The sequence below is a fragment of the Manacus vitellinus genome, unplaced genomic scaffold (assembly GCF_001715985.3).
Source record: "Manacus vitellinus isolate BGI_N305 unplaced genomic scaffold, ASM171598v3 scaffold_9_pilon, whole genome shotgun sequence".
NCBI lineage: Eukaryota > Metazoa > Chordata > Aves > Passeriformes > Pipridae > Manacus > Manacus vitellinus.
In genome coordinates this window covers 743001-755705 of record NW_021940917.1, presented here as the reverse complement: position 1 = coordinate 755705, position 12705 = coordinate 743001, and the positions used below count along the sequence as shown (strand labels likewise).

Sequence of the window (12705 nt, the reverse complement as noted above, 5' to 3'; positions counted from 1 at the left end):
GGCTATAGAATACAGTTTTGGGTTACACCCACCATGATGAACTGATCTCAGCTGTCCTAACTAGGACAGTGTGTCATATACATATACATAGATATAGATAGATAGACAGATAGACAGATAGACAGATAGACAGACAGACAGATAGATAGATAGATAGATAGATAGATAGATAGATAGATAGATTAGATAGATTAGATAGATTAGATACATAGATAGATGAAATTTGTCCTAGATTCAGTCAGGACAGGGTTAATTTTTTACAGTAGCCAGGCAAGGGGAATGGCTAGACCCTAATGTTATTCAATACCATCTCACATCACTTGTGAGGGGTGGGGGTAAGGGACTTGCTTCACCATTTCCTGTGGAGGGAGAAAGCATGGTGGGTTAGAAAGTCTGGAACTGGTTTACCTTTTTACATTTAAATTGTTTCTTTGTCTTATATGTTTTGTTATTAATATTATTGCTGTTACTGTTGGTTTTCTTATCTCATTGCTGTTTCCAGTAAGTTGTTCTTATCTCAACCCCTGATTTTCACCTTTTTGTGCCTCCAGCTCTCAGCTTCATCCCTGGAATGGGAAGGGAGAGGGGAAGCAAGGGGAGTGAGCAAGTAGAGTCTGGTTTGGGAGAGTCTCAGTGGGGGCACTGAATTGGAGAGTACTATTCCTAAACCATGACCAAATTATTTATATATTAAATCTCATAAGGCATTTGAGAACCTGGGTTTCCATGTTATATCCTCTAAATACATATCAGAAAGACTTAAGAGGATTACAATAACCAAATCTGTAGTGGTCTGAAAAACTACAAGACAGTAGACCACATTATTTTTTTCTAGAAAGTGATAGATATGCATCAATACAACAAGTTATCTGAGTAATATGTAGAAACATTGAGAGTCCTGCTGAATTCTGTGTCTAACAGTTTTTCTAATGTTTTCATTTTTAGTCCTTTATAAAGTAATCAGTCATACAAGATGCAGCATTGCAGTTCAGAAATGCTACACTAGTTCTATTGAACTAGTCAGTTTACATGATTTGGCCTATATGAGCATGCATGGGATTACCTAAATGTATGTAAACATATGTAATATATATATACACATACAAAATGCTCTTTGGATAATGAGAACTATAAAAATGTATGAACGTGTATGCATACAAAGATTTTTGTTTCCCTGATCTCATCAGGAGACTGTTCATTTTCTCCCAGTTCTGAACTTTTTCCCAGTTAGCACTGATCCCGAAACAGCCTCTGGGAAGGACTGCCTTCATGTTTTATATGGTTCTGTCACTGGCTTTTGGCTTGTCTTTTATTTTTCCCTTTCTTCAGGAGCCACACAAACCTTTACAAAATGAAAATTATATCTTTGCGTACATTTTGGGTACCTTAGGTTTCACCCACAATTGGCTTGATATTCCAGTTGGTATGCTTTTATAACTATACTATTCCCATTCCCTTAAGCATGGAAGTACTATCCTAGCTCATATCTCACACCTGTGGTTTCAACCATTAAAAAATTTGTTAATACAGTTTAATATGTAGTAAAAAACACAATGAACAGAGAACACAATTTGTGGTATTTTAGAAACTTTTTCTTCCAGAAATTGTTTTAAATTGATACCGGTAGCTGCTTGTACAGTGCCTTTGCTCTTCAAATATAAGGAGCTCATTGAAACTGGGAGCCAAAACCGAATCATTCCACACTTGTATTTTTAGTCCTGAAGTTCACTGTATTTGCCAAATCTGGGTTTTCCAGCAGCAATGCAAATGGAAAGAGTTTCTCCATATTGAAGTATCCATAGAAACTGCAGGGTTTATGTATTATATAGGACATTTTGCCCAGCCTCTTCCATTACTCAAAAATGAAGGAACAGCCAATTCTCTAAATATATAGACTCAGTTACAATAAATTTTCCCAAAACAAACTGACATGAAAGACTAATCTTGAGCTTTATAAAACTGTGATATGTTGATTTACTGTTTTCACATGATGGTGCACACAAATACAGTATATATTCATACTTACCAAATTAATATCTCTGCTCTAAGAATATAAAACAGCTTACCATTTGTACCAGTGTTTTACTTAATATTCAGTAAATAAAGAGGCAAGCTTTACACTTCAGCACTATAGTAGAACTAGTGTATTCATGATCTAGAAATGTTTATATCTTTATCTCCATTTTACGGTAACAGTCCATATGATACAATTTTTTTTTCAAGTCCAAATGTGCACTTTGGCACTAAGTTTTGATTCAGCCTAAATGAGAGCCTAGGTCCATTTCGTATGGAATCTTCCATCAGCAGCTTGGGATGGGGCAAAATATGCTATAGCTAGGGTTTTAGGAAGCACCAACATGTCTCTGACTAACAGAAGATTGCTCAAGTCCATCTCCTCATGTAACATACCCCCACCCATGACAGCACAGTCTTTATGCTGCAGCTTACAATCAGGCTCATGTTGCAGCTGCACCTAAAGACATTATGTAATGAATACTCCTTGGTAGCACTGGTTTTGATGGAACTTTCCATAGTGAATCTTAAAGAATCTCACCAGTTCAAATGATGCAAAATAAATAACATTAACAAGAACAACAAGAATCACTCTGTCAAATTCACATGGGAAAAAACTAATAAATAAAAAGCTAAATTAATAAGCACTAGAAACTACCAAGTTTGAGTATCCTGGTTCCCCAAGGGAACCAGTACTTGTTTTCCTGATGCCACAGGGAAATGTGCTCATTTCAGTAATTCAAAATAGATCTAATTCCTTTCCTTTTTTCCAGCCTGGCTAGGTGCTTTTCTTTCTTTTCTTTTTTTTTTTCAGTTGTGAGATGTTGGTCTGAAATAAACAAAATTTTTTCTACCAGGGGAATATCTTGATGATTCCCAAGAATGTCAGTTGTGTGAAGCATCCTGTCAGAAGTGCACTGGGCCTGAGTCAGACAACTGCATCAGCTGCCTACTTACAAGGTAATTATCTCCTAGCACAGAGCAGTACAAAGATTTCACATCATCATCTGGAGAAGTGGCTGTATTGTATTTAGCACTAGCATACAGAGTCAACTTAAGAAGCAAGCAATGACTAGGGCAAACAAAACCAGGATAAGTAAGAAAACAATTTTTATGGGAACATGACGGTTGGTTACACAAGCAGGTAATGTTTAGCAGCATGATTCCCACAGATAAAGAAAAATTCCTTTTAATATGTAAAATAGCCTTGCTTTCATTGTCATCCTTTTGAAACCATAATTGCTGGAATCACAGCAATGAAAAAATTAACAAGAATCTAGGGCATTTGTGCAACTATGGAGCTTGGCACAAGGCATGAATATGGACGCTGAGGTTAGCAATAGGCTAATTTGGGAGATACTCATAGCACCTAAACATCATCCCCTAGCTGAGGTGTTATGCATGAATTAGGCTGATATTTGTAAACTGCCGTGGGGAGTAAACAGAACTAGAAAGAAGCTTCTCCACGGGACACTGCAGATCAGAGGTTTGTGTTTAGGTCATCTCACACATAATCCAGGAGGCTACTGGTTTAAAACTCATGTCCTACTCATAGCTGTAGTCTCACACCAGTAACTGGTTCTGTTGCACTGGATTGCATTGTAGCCAGTTGATATTTGCGCTGGTATGAAATCAGGATCAGATCCTATTCAGGTAGGAAAAAAACCTGACCAAGCAATCCTGCAATTTGCCCCGAAATCACCTATGATATGACTATGCTAATGAAAGGCACACCAGGATCAATGGAGTCTAAACAAATTCATAATTGAGAAAACATTAATTAATTAATAATTAAGGTATTGTACATCAGAAACGACAGCAGAGGAAATCTAGGCAGAATTTTGGAGGGTGGAGTGGATTTCTCCCATTCACAGTGGCATTTAAATTAGATTGTCTGTGCTTCCTTGCAACCTATATTGTGTACTTTACATAGAGTTATTTGCAAAGCAAAGAAGGAACTGAATATCATTGTGCTAAAACACCCAGGTGTTTGCAGTGATGACATCTTTGTGATCTCTTGGAAGGGTGCTGCTGTAGCCGCTGTGATAAGTTCTCTAACAATTCTAAATTTTGGTATCTAAGGTTTAAAAAAAGTTTCTGTGATCCTTCTGCACATTATGAAAGCTGTTAGAAAAAAACATATTAAATGGGAAAGCCTATAGTAAAAAAAAAAATAATAAAGAAAAATCTTACCCAGAGGCTAAAGAGTTCCATATGAAAATTCAGCATAGATGTCATCTTATTTCATAAAAAAATCAGTTAGATCATTCGACAAATGAAATTGCTGTTACCAGTTAAAAAAAAAAAAAAAAGAAAAAAAGAAAAAGAAAAGGAAAAAAAGAAGAAGAAAAAAATGGAATTGTGTTTTTTTCTCCGGCCAAATTGATTTTCACAAAATTCTTTGTCCATGTTTACTGTTGGAGCTACAAAGGTTAGTGGCAAAATCTGACATTAGGGTGTCTCCCATTAGAGGCAACATAAAAAAAAGCAAGAAGAACTTACTTTACTGCTGTGTGAGCTGTCTGTAAGGATGGCTATCATAACAGCCAGCACATGGAGTTGAACTCAGTGCATGCCATATAAGCATAGCACAGCTACCTCCAGTACCTCTGTCACATTGTTTCATTTGCAAAGAAACCAAACAGAAAGGGCTGCATGAAGAGATGAATAATAGTCTTAAATCTGTGGGCATAGATATATGAGCTACGGTCTGCATAGGACTATCTTGCTGTCAGACTCTAGAGCAGAAATACATCTTTGCTGAATTCTTCATATACCCATACAAGTGTCTCCCTGATTCCCTCAAGCAGCCTGCCTTCAACCTCACAAGTATTTTTATTCAATGTCTAAGTCTGCTTTGCCACTTGCACTTCAGGAAGGCATGACACCCTGTTCTTCTACCTTCACACTTCATAAGCCTAGACTTTTCAAATCATGGCAAAATTTAAATGGTTTCAAGACATTTGAGTTTTAAACTCTGCAGATATTTTTCTCCTTTCAGAATAAATCCAACAATGATCATAGCAACTCAAATTTACGAAGGCATATTCCAGACATTCTTTAATGCCATTGTCTGGCTCCAAAAAAGCGTGCATTTTCTTAATATTACAGAGAGCCTACTCTTGCCAAGTGTACAGAAAAGCTCAAAGCCTGTACTAACATCCGGAATGGTGCTCAGCTTTTCTAGAAACTGAGTCCCAAGTCCTCAGATACAAAAGTGATCCAAGCAGTTAAGCGTGGAGGATTGCAGCCTCTCTTTTCTTACTTTCTTAATTACACAAACACTGCCAAAATTTAGCCAACTTTATTTTATATTCTTTTAATACTCAAATATGAACTGATGCTTTTCTATTTTTCTCCAAGCAGATTAAAACAGTAGACATTAAGTAGCAGTGAAAAATGGACCATAAATGTCTTCACATAAAAGAATTCTTTAGCAAAATACTTAATTATCCAGTGAAAGGAGAACATTCAGCAGCATAAGTCCTAAATGTTTGTAGATATGTGTCCTGATTCTGGACAAGACAGAGTTAGGGACCTGGAGGTTATTCTATACTACCTCACATTAGTTCTGGGGGCAGGGGGAAAAGAGTCCCTTTCCAGGTCATGTAGCATGGCGCAGTCAGGTATTGTTTGGAGTTCCACAATGGTATAGTGATGAGCACTCGCATGTGAGTCTTTTGCCAGTTGTACACTTTGTTATCAATATTGTTGCTGTTCCTGTTTGTTTTCTTATTTCATTGCTGTTTCCATTAAATTGTTTTTATTTTAATCCATTTTCTTTGCATTTTGTGCCTCCAGTTATCCTCTCCAGCCAGCTGCACGGGATGGGGTTGGGGGAGTGTGCAAGCAGCGCATGGTTTGGAGTGTTTTGGTGAGAGCATGAAACTGGGGAATACCATTGCTAAACCACGACAGCCTTATTTGGTGCCCAATGTGACACATGAAGGGTTGAGACAAAAACATATCTGCCCAGAGTAGGTTGGAAACAAATTTGAGCTAAGAATTTCTTGTATTAGGTCCAGAGGCACTGGTCGCAATATTGCTTGGTCTGCTCACATGGTTGTGGTACCTAATCATATATGTATTTCCATATATGCAATTTATGCTCCTAGCAGTGTTCTTTTTCAGAGGACAGAGAAGGATCAGGATTACTTTGTTGTTGTACTGTGTGATATCAACTTATGACATGACAACATCAGCGGCAAGGAGGGTCATTTAGTATGTATATTCAGTGTGGCTCTCCTACCCTTATCTCGGGCACTACCTTTGAGAGGCCATTAACAATCATACTCGGTGGGGAGAACAGGGGTCAGTGATTTTCCTCAGCTTTTTCTTCTTCAGAACTGTTACAATAGCTTTTGAGAATTTTGAATTTCCTGTGGATGTTAAGGAAAGTATGCTCTTGTTGCTATGTCTCCTATGTCTCCTCAGTATGGTCTATATCATGTTTAGAGTCAGTACAGTGAACACCAAGTTTAGAGTCAGGACAGAGTTCAAAGAAGGTCATTCAGAGATTGACCCTGAGGGCAGCTAATCATGAGTGGTACAGAATATGGGAGAAAACGGGCCAGTTTTGGGGGAAATTGTCTGCTCCAATCATTAGGAAGTTCATCCATAAGCAGCTATAGGACCCTGATAAAATGACAGAATATTTGCAAGGAGAATGCTGTGGCAACTCCGTAAAGGAGCAACTTACTGAATTGTGCTGGGCCCTGGCTACTATTTATTGGGACACTACTTGTCACTAGACCACACTCAGCGAGAGAAGGAGGAAAGCAGTCCAACAGGCACTGTGGCCACTCCAAGACCAAATCAGTTTGCTTAGTGAAGTATGAAGAGGTAGCAGGACCCTCAGAATAAGCCAAAGAGGCAGGGCCAGAGATAATCACCTGATCCCTATCCTTGAGTGAGCTGTAAGATATGTGAAAAGATTTCAGCTGCAAGTCAGGTGAGCCCCTGATGACCTGGGCTGCTCTGATGCTGGGATATTGCCACCCACGATGTGAAATCAGATGGTAGTGAAGCCAAGTAACTGGGACCCCTGTCCCAGGACATGGGCATTGACAAGGAAATTGGGAAGAGGATAGAGACTCTCAGCCTCTGGAGGTGACTCTGTCAAGTCTGAGAGAAAGGTATTCTCACAAAGATGATCTAGTAGTGTGCCCAAGCAGGTGAAATACCATGGAGAAAGGAATCCAGTACCTGAGAGAATTAGCTGTGCTGGAGGTAATCTACAAGGACTCAAAAAATGTTCCCTGTAGGTCCAGTGTACACAATCTATGTGGTGGAAATTTGTATGGAGCATGCCATCATCACACACCAACTCATTGGCATTGATATCGATGAAATAAGGAGAACAAAGAGTACTTTAGGTGGCTGACTCCACAGATGTGAACATCAGTGTGCCCAGGTGGCCAAGAAGACCAATGACATCCTGGCCTGGATCAGGAACAGTGTGGCCTACAGGTCCAGGGAAGTGATTTGTCCCCTGTACTCAGCCCTGGGGAGGCCACACCTGGAGTACTGTGTCCAGTTCTGGGCCCCTCAGTTCAGGAAGGATATTGAGGTGCTGGAGCAGGTACAGAGAAGAGCAACTAGCCTGGTGAAGGGACTTGAGCACAAGTCCTGTGAGGAGAGGCTGAGGGAGCTGGGGCTGTTCAGCCTGGAGAAGAGGAGGTTCAGGGGAGACCTCATCACTCTCTACAACTCCCTGAAAGGAGGTTGTAGCCAGGTGGGGGCATGGTCTTAAACTGTGCCAGGGGAGGTGTAGATTAGATATTAGGAAGAAATTCTTTCCAGAAAGGGTAATCAAGCATTGGAATGGGCTGCCCAGAGAAGTGGTGGATTCTCCATTCCTGGAGGTTTTTAAGATGATGGATGTGGTGCTGGTGAGACTGGATGTGGTGCTTAGTGCCATGGTCTAGTAACCATGGCAGTAGTGGATCAAGGGTTGGACTTGATGATCTCAGAGGTCTTTTCCAACTGGGCTGATTCTATGATGCTACGATTCTGTGATCGTCTCCTTTCCTCCCTACTGACCAGCATCTCAGCTATGGAAAGACTTTCCAAGACTGCAGACAGGTTTGAAAGATTCAAGAAAATTAGAGAGGAAATGTTCCATTCCCCACTGGTATAGACCAGAGCATCTGCTAATAGGAGAAGGCACCCCACTTTGTGAGAAAGAGGGTACACACCACAAAGTGTGTTTTTTCCTGTGCAACAGTGGAGATGGCATGGAGTGGGAAGTGGGATGGAAAATTCACCTCTGCCCTGCAGACATGGTCACAAGAGTTGAAAGGAAGGAGAACCACAATTCTTCAAGCATAAATATCACTTCAGTTTCCAGTGGGCAAGTCCTCACACAGAATAGGAGAGCTGATTTTACCTTTGATTCTCTTGAGGGGACCTCCATTACTTATTTGCAAGAAGGGAGCAACAAGTACTATGAACAGAAATAAAGGGGCTCTGCCTTCAGCCAGGTGGAGGAAAGGGACAATTGGATCTTTGGACTATGTAGATTCAATAACCTGACACATCAGGTTATTGAATCTTACTTGAAAGTGTAAGGCTTTACTTGACACCAGTGCACAACACACCCTGATGCCATCAAGAAATGTAGGGGCAAAATCCATCTCTATTTTGGGAGTGACAGGGGAATCCCAACATCTGATTGTACTGGAAGCTGAAGTGAGCCTGACTGGGAATGAATGGCAAAGACACCTCACTGTGCCTGGTCCAGAGGCCCCGTGCAGCCTTGGCATAGATTATCTCAGGAGAGGGTATTTCAAGGATCAAAAAGGCATTGTTGCTTTTGGGATAGCTGCTGTGGAGACAGAGGAAATTAGACAACTGAATACCTTCCTGGTTCTCTCAGAGGACCCTTCTGCTGTGGCACTGAACAACGGGTAGCGATCGCTACCACAGCAGTGTACTGTCGACTGCACCAGCCGGGACCCCGTGACCCCCAACCAAGAGATGATTCGTGAACTGGAGAGCCAGGGAGAAGTCAGCAAGACTCACTCACTCTTTAATAGTCCAGTGAAGAGTGGAGATTGACAGTAGACTATCATGGCCTGAAAGAAGTCACACCACCACTCAGTGCAGCTGTGTGAGACGTGCTGGAACTTCAGTACAAACTGGAGTCCAAGGCAGCAAAGTGGTGCCACCATCAACGTCGCTAATGCATTTTTCTCCATTCCTTTGGTGTGCAGACCATTTTGCTTTCACCTGGTGTGGTGTCCAGTACACTTGGAAACGACTGCCCCAGAGGTGGAAACACAGTCCCACTATTTGTTATGAACTGACCCAGAATGCACTGGAAAAGGGTGAGGCTCCAGAACACTTGCAATACATTGATGACATCATTGTGTGGGGCAACACAGCAGAGGACGTTTTTGAGAAAGGGGTGGAAGATAATTCAGATCCTCCTGAAGGCCGGTTTTACCATAAAGCAAAGTGAGGTCAAGGCACCTGCCCAGGAAATTCAGTTTTTAGGAGTAAAGTGACAAGATGGATGTCATCAGATTCCAACAGATGTGGTCAACAAAACAGCAGCTATTTCCCCAGCAAGCAGCAAAAAAGGAAACAGAGGCTTTCCTAGGCATTGTGGTTTTATGGAGAGTGCATATTCCAGATTACAGTCAGATTGTAAGCCCTCTCTATCATGTGACCTGGAAGAAGAACGATTTTAAGTGGGGGCCTGAAAAACAAGCTTTTGAGCAAATTAAGTAGGAGATTGTTCATGCAGTAGCTCTTGGGCCAGTCAGGACAGGACAAGATGTGAAAAATGTTCTCTACATTGCAGCTGGGGAGAATGGTTCCTTCCTGGAACTCCCGGAACTCCTTCCTGGGGTCTCTGGCAAAAAGTACCAGTGGAGACTCAAGGATTCTGGAGTGCTGGATTGACTGGTGTTCTGGAGTCAGAGATACAAAGGATCTGAGACCTGTTACACCCTAAATAAAAAAGACATATTGGTAGCTTATGAAGGGATTTGAGCTGCTTTAAAAGTGATTAGAAGCACAGCTCCTCCTGGCACCCCAACTGCCAGTGTTGGGCTGGATGTTCAAAGGGAAAGTCCCTTCCACACATCATGCCACTGATACTACGTGGATCATGCTGATCACATAGCAAGCTTGAATAGGAAACCCTACTCGACCAGTGATCTTGGAAACCATCATGAACTAGCCTGAAGGTGAAAATTTCAAACTCTCATCATCAGAGGAGGAGAAGGAGGTGACACATGCTAAGGAGGCCCCCACGTTTAATCAGCTACCACAAAATGAAAAGCAACATGCTCTCTTTACTGACATTTCCTGCCCTATTGTAGGGATACATCAAAAATGGAAAGCTACAGTGTGGAGTCCTATGTCATGAGTCACAGAATCTACTGAGGGACAAGGTGGATCAAGTCAGGTTGCAGACCTGAAAGGCACTCAGCTAACTTTAGATATCACTGAATGAGAGACATGGCCAGTGCTCTACCTTTGCACTGACTCGTGGATGGTAGCAAATGCCCTGTGGGGTTGGCTAGACTGATGGAGAAAGATGAATTAGGAGGATAGAGGTAAACTTACCTGGGCTGCCGAATTGTGGCAAGGCGTCACTGTCTGGGTAGAGAAGATGGCTGTAAAAGTACATTATTGTAGATGCACATGTACCCAAGGGCTACTGGGCTACTGAAGAACATCACAACAATGGACAGGTGAATCAGGCTGCCAAGATTAAAATATTTCAGGGGATCTGGACTGACAGCATGAGTGAATTATTTCTGGCTCAGTGGGCCTGTGATGCCTCAGGTCATTAGGGAAGAGATGCAACATAGAGATAGGGTCATGATCAAGGGGAGGACTCAACCATGCACACTCCTAGGTTTTCCATAACTCTGAAACATGCTGCAATCAAGCAGGCCAATCTAACCCTCTGCGGTATGGTGAATGATGACTGAAATATAAATATATGGAGACCTGGCAGATATGATTACATCACACTCCTGCAAACATGCCAAGGCAAACGCTACATGCTTATGATGTTGGAAACATCCACTGGAGGCATACCCTCTGCCTCACACCACTGCTTGGAACACCCCCTTGGGCCTTGAAAAGCAAGTCCTGTGCCAACATGACACCTCAGAAAGAACTGAGTTGGACAACAGGAACTCATTTAAAATAGCCTTAAAGAAAGCATGGTATGAGTACATATATCACATTCTCTATCATATACTCACCTCTGGGAAAATTGAACAGTACAATGGACTATAAAAACCACATTTAAAGCAATGGATGGGAGAACCTTCAAACATTAGGACCTACATTTAACAAAGGGCAGCTAGTCAGTTAACGCTAGAGTCTCTACCAATCCAGCTGGCCCTGCCCAATCAAAACCCCCACCAGAAGGGGATAAAGTCTCTGTAGTGCATATGAGAAATATGTTAGGGAAGACACTTTGGATTAGTCCTGCCTCAAGCAAAAGTAAACCCATTGTTGGGATTGTTTTTCCTCAAGGACCCGGGTGCACTTGGTGGGTAAAACAGAGGGACAGGGAAACATGATGTGTACCTCAAGGGGATCAGATTTTTGGGTGAGAACAGTCTGTAATGTTGAGTTGTATAATACTGGTTGCTAAATGACACTGCCACTGTATGCCATAACTACCATGGACAATGAGGATGGACTGCTCCAGATACACCAGCTGTGACCTCCTGATGCAGCTTGCAACCAGCTGACAGTACTCCTGCCCTGAAAGACATCTAGGATGGATAGAACCCACAGTCATGGACTAAATGAACTCAGCAGTCATCTTGGAGGGACAGCTATTGGCTATGGAAATGACACCTGTTCTTCTGTATATACATATATATATATATATGTGTGTGTGTACATATATAGAGATATATATATGTATAATTGGAAGTTGGAATATCTGGGCTTGACAAAAATGGTATAAAATAAGAGGTGGATAATGTCCTGGTTTCAGTCACAACCGGGTTCATTTTTGCAGGAGGGGCATGTTCAGAACTATCTCTCATCATTTCCAGGGGTAGGGGAAGGAGTCCCTTTCCAGGTCACATAGTATGGTGTGGTCAAGCTGGGGGGCTTTGTGGACTAGTGGTGAAAGGTTAATCATTTGCCTATTGTACAATTTGTTATTAATATTGTTGCTGTTCTTGTTTGTTTTCTTATTTCATTGCTGTTTGCAGTAAATTGTTCTTACCTCAGACTGTGATCTTTATCTTTTGTGCCTCCAATTCTCTTCTCCATCCTGCTGCAGGGGAGAGGGAGGAGTACAGGGAAGTGAATGAGTGGCACATGGTTTGGAGTGTTTCATTGAGAGCACAAAATTGGGGAATACCATTCCTAAAGCTTGACAATATGTGAGTGAAAAAGTACAGCTCCTAAAGGCCAAGATTCAGATGGATGTTTGACTTTATCTACAAATCATTTTACTGAAGTCATAGTACTTTTCAAAGGGAGTCTTAAAAGTAAAACAGGTGGATTATTCATTCACAGAGAAAGACCAAGTTCTGCTTACTTTCTAGTAGACATAAATGACTACTGCATGGACTATGGTATAAGTACATCTAGGTAAAGGATCAAAAGGTAATTTTTCTCAGAAAAAATCTCAAAGAAAAATAATCTTTGAAGTCTAAGATTCAAGTTCAAAACACTTTTCATATAGTAAATACTATGAAT

The 12705-nt window shown here is 41.3% G+C and overlaps 1 protein-coding gene across 5 annotated transcripts in view; it reads left to right on the top strand.

Annotated features, from left to right (window-relative positions):
* PCSK5 (proprotein convertase subtilisin/kexin type 5) overlaps positions 1-12705 on the top strand; it is a 249914-nt gene that overhangs the window by 198926 nt on the left and 38283 nt on the right. For all 5 annotated transcript variants that reach the window (XM_018085966.2, XM_018085965.2, XM_018085967.2 and 2 more), the window contains exon 21: positions 2871-2973. In XM_018085966.2, the coding sequence (XP_017941455.2) occupies positions 2871-2973 (103 nt within the window). The remainder of the gene's footprint in view (positions 1-2870; positions 2974-12705) is intronic.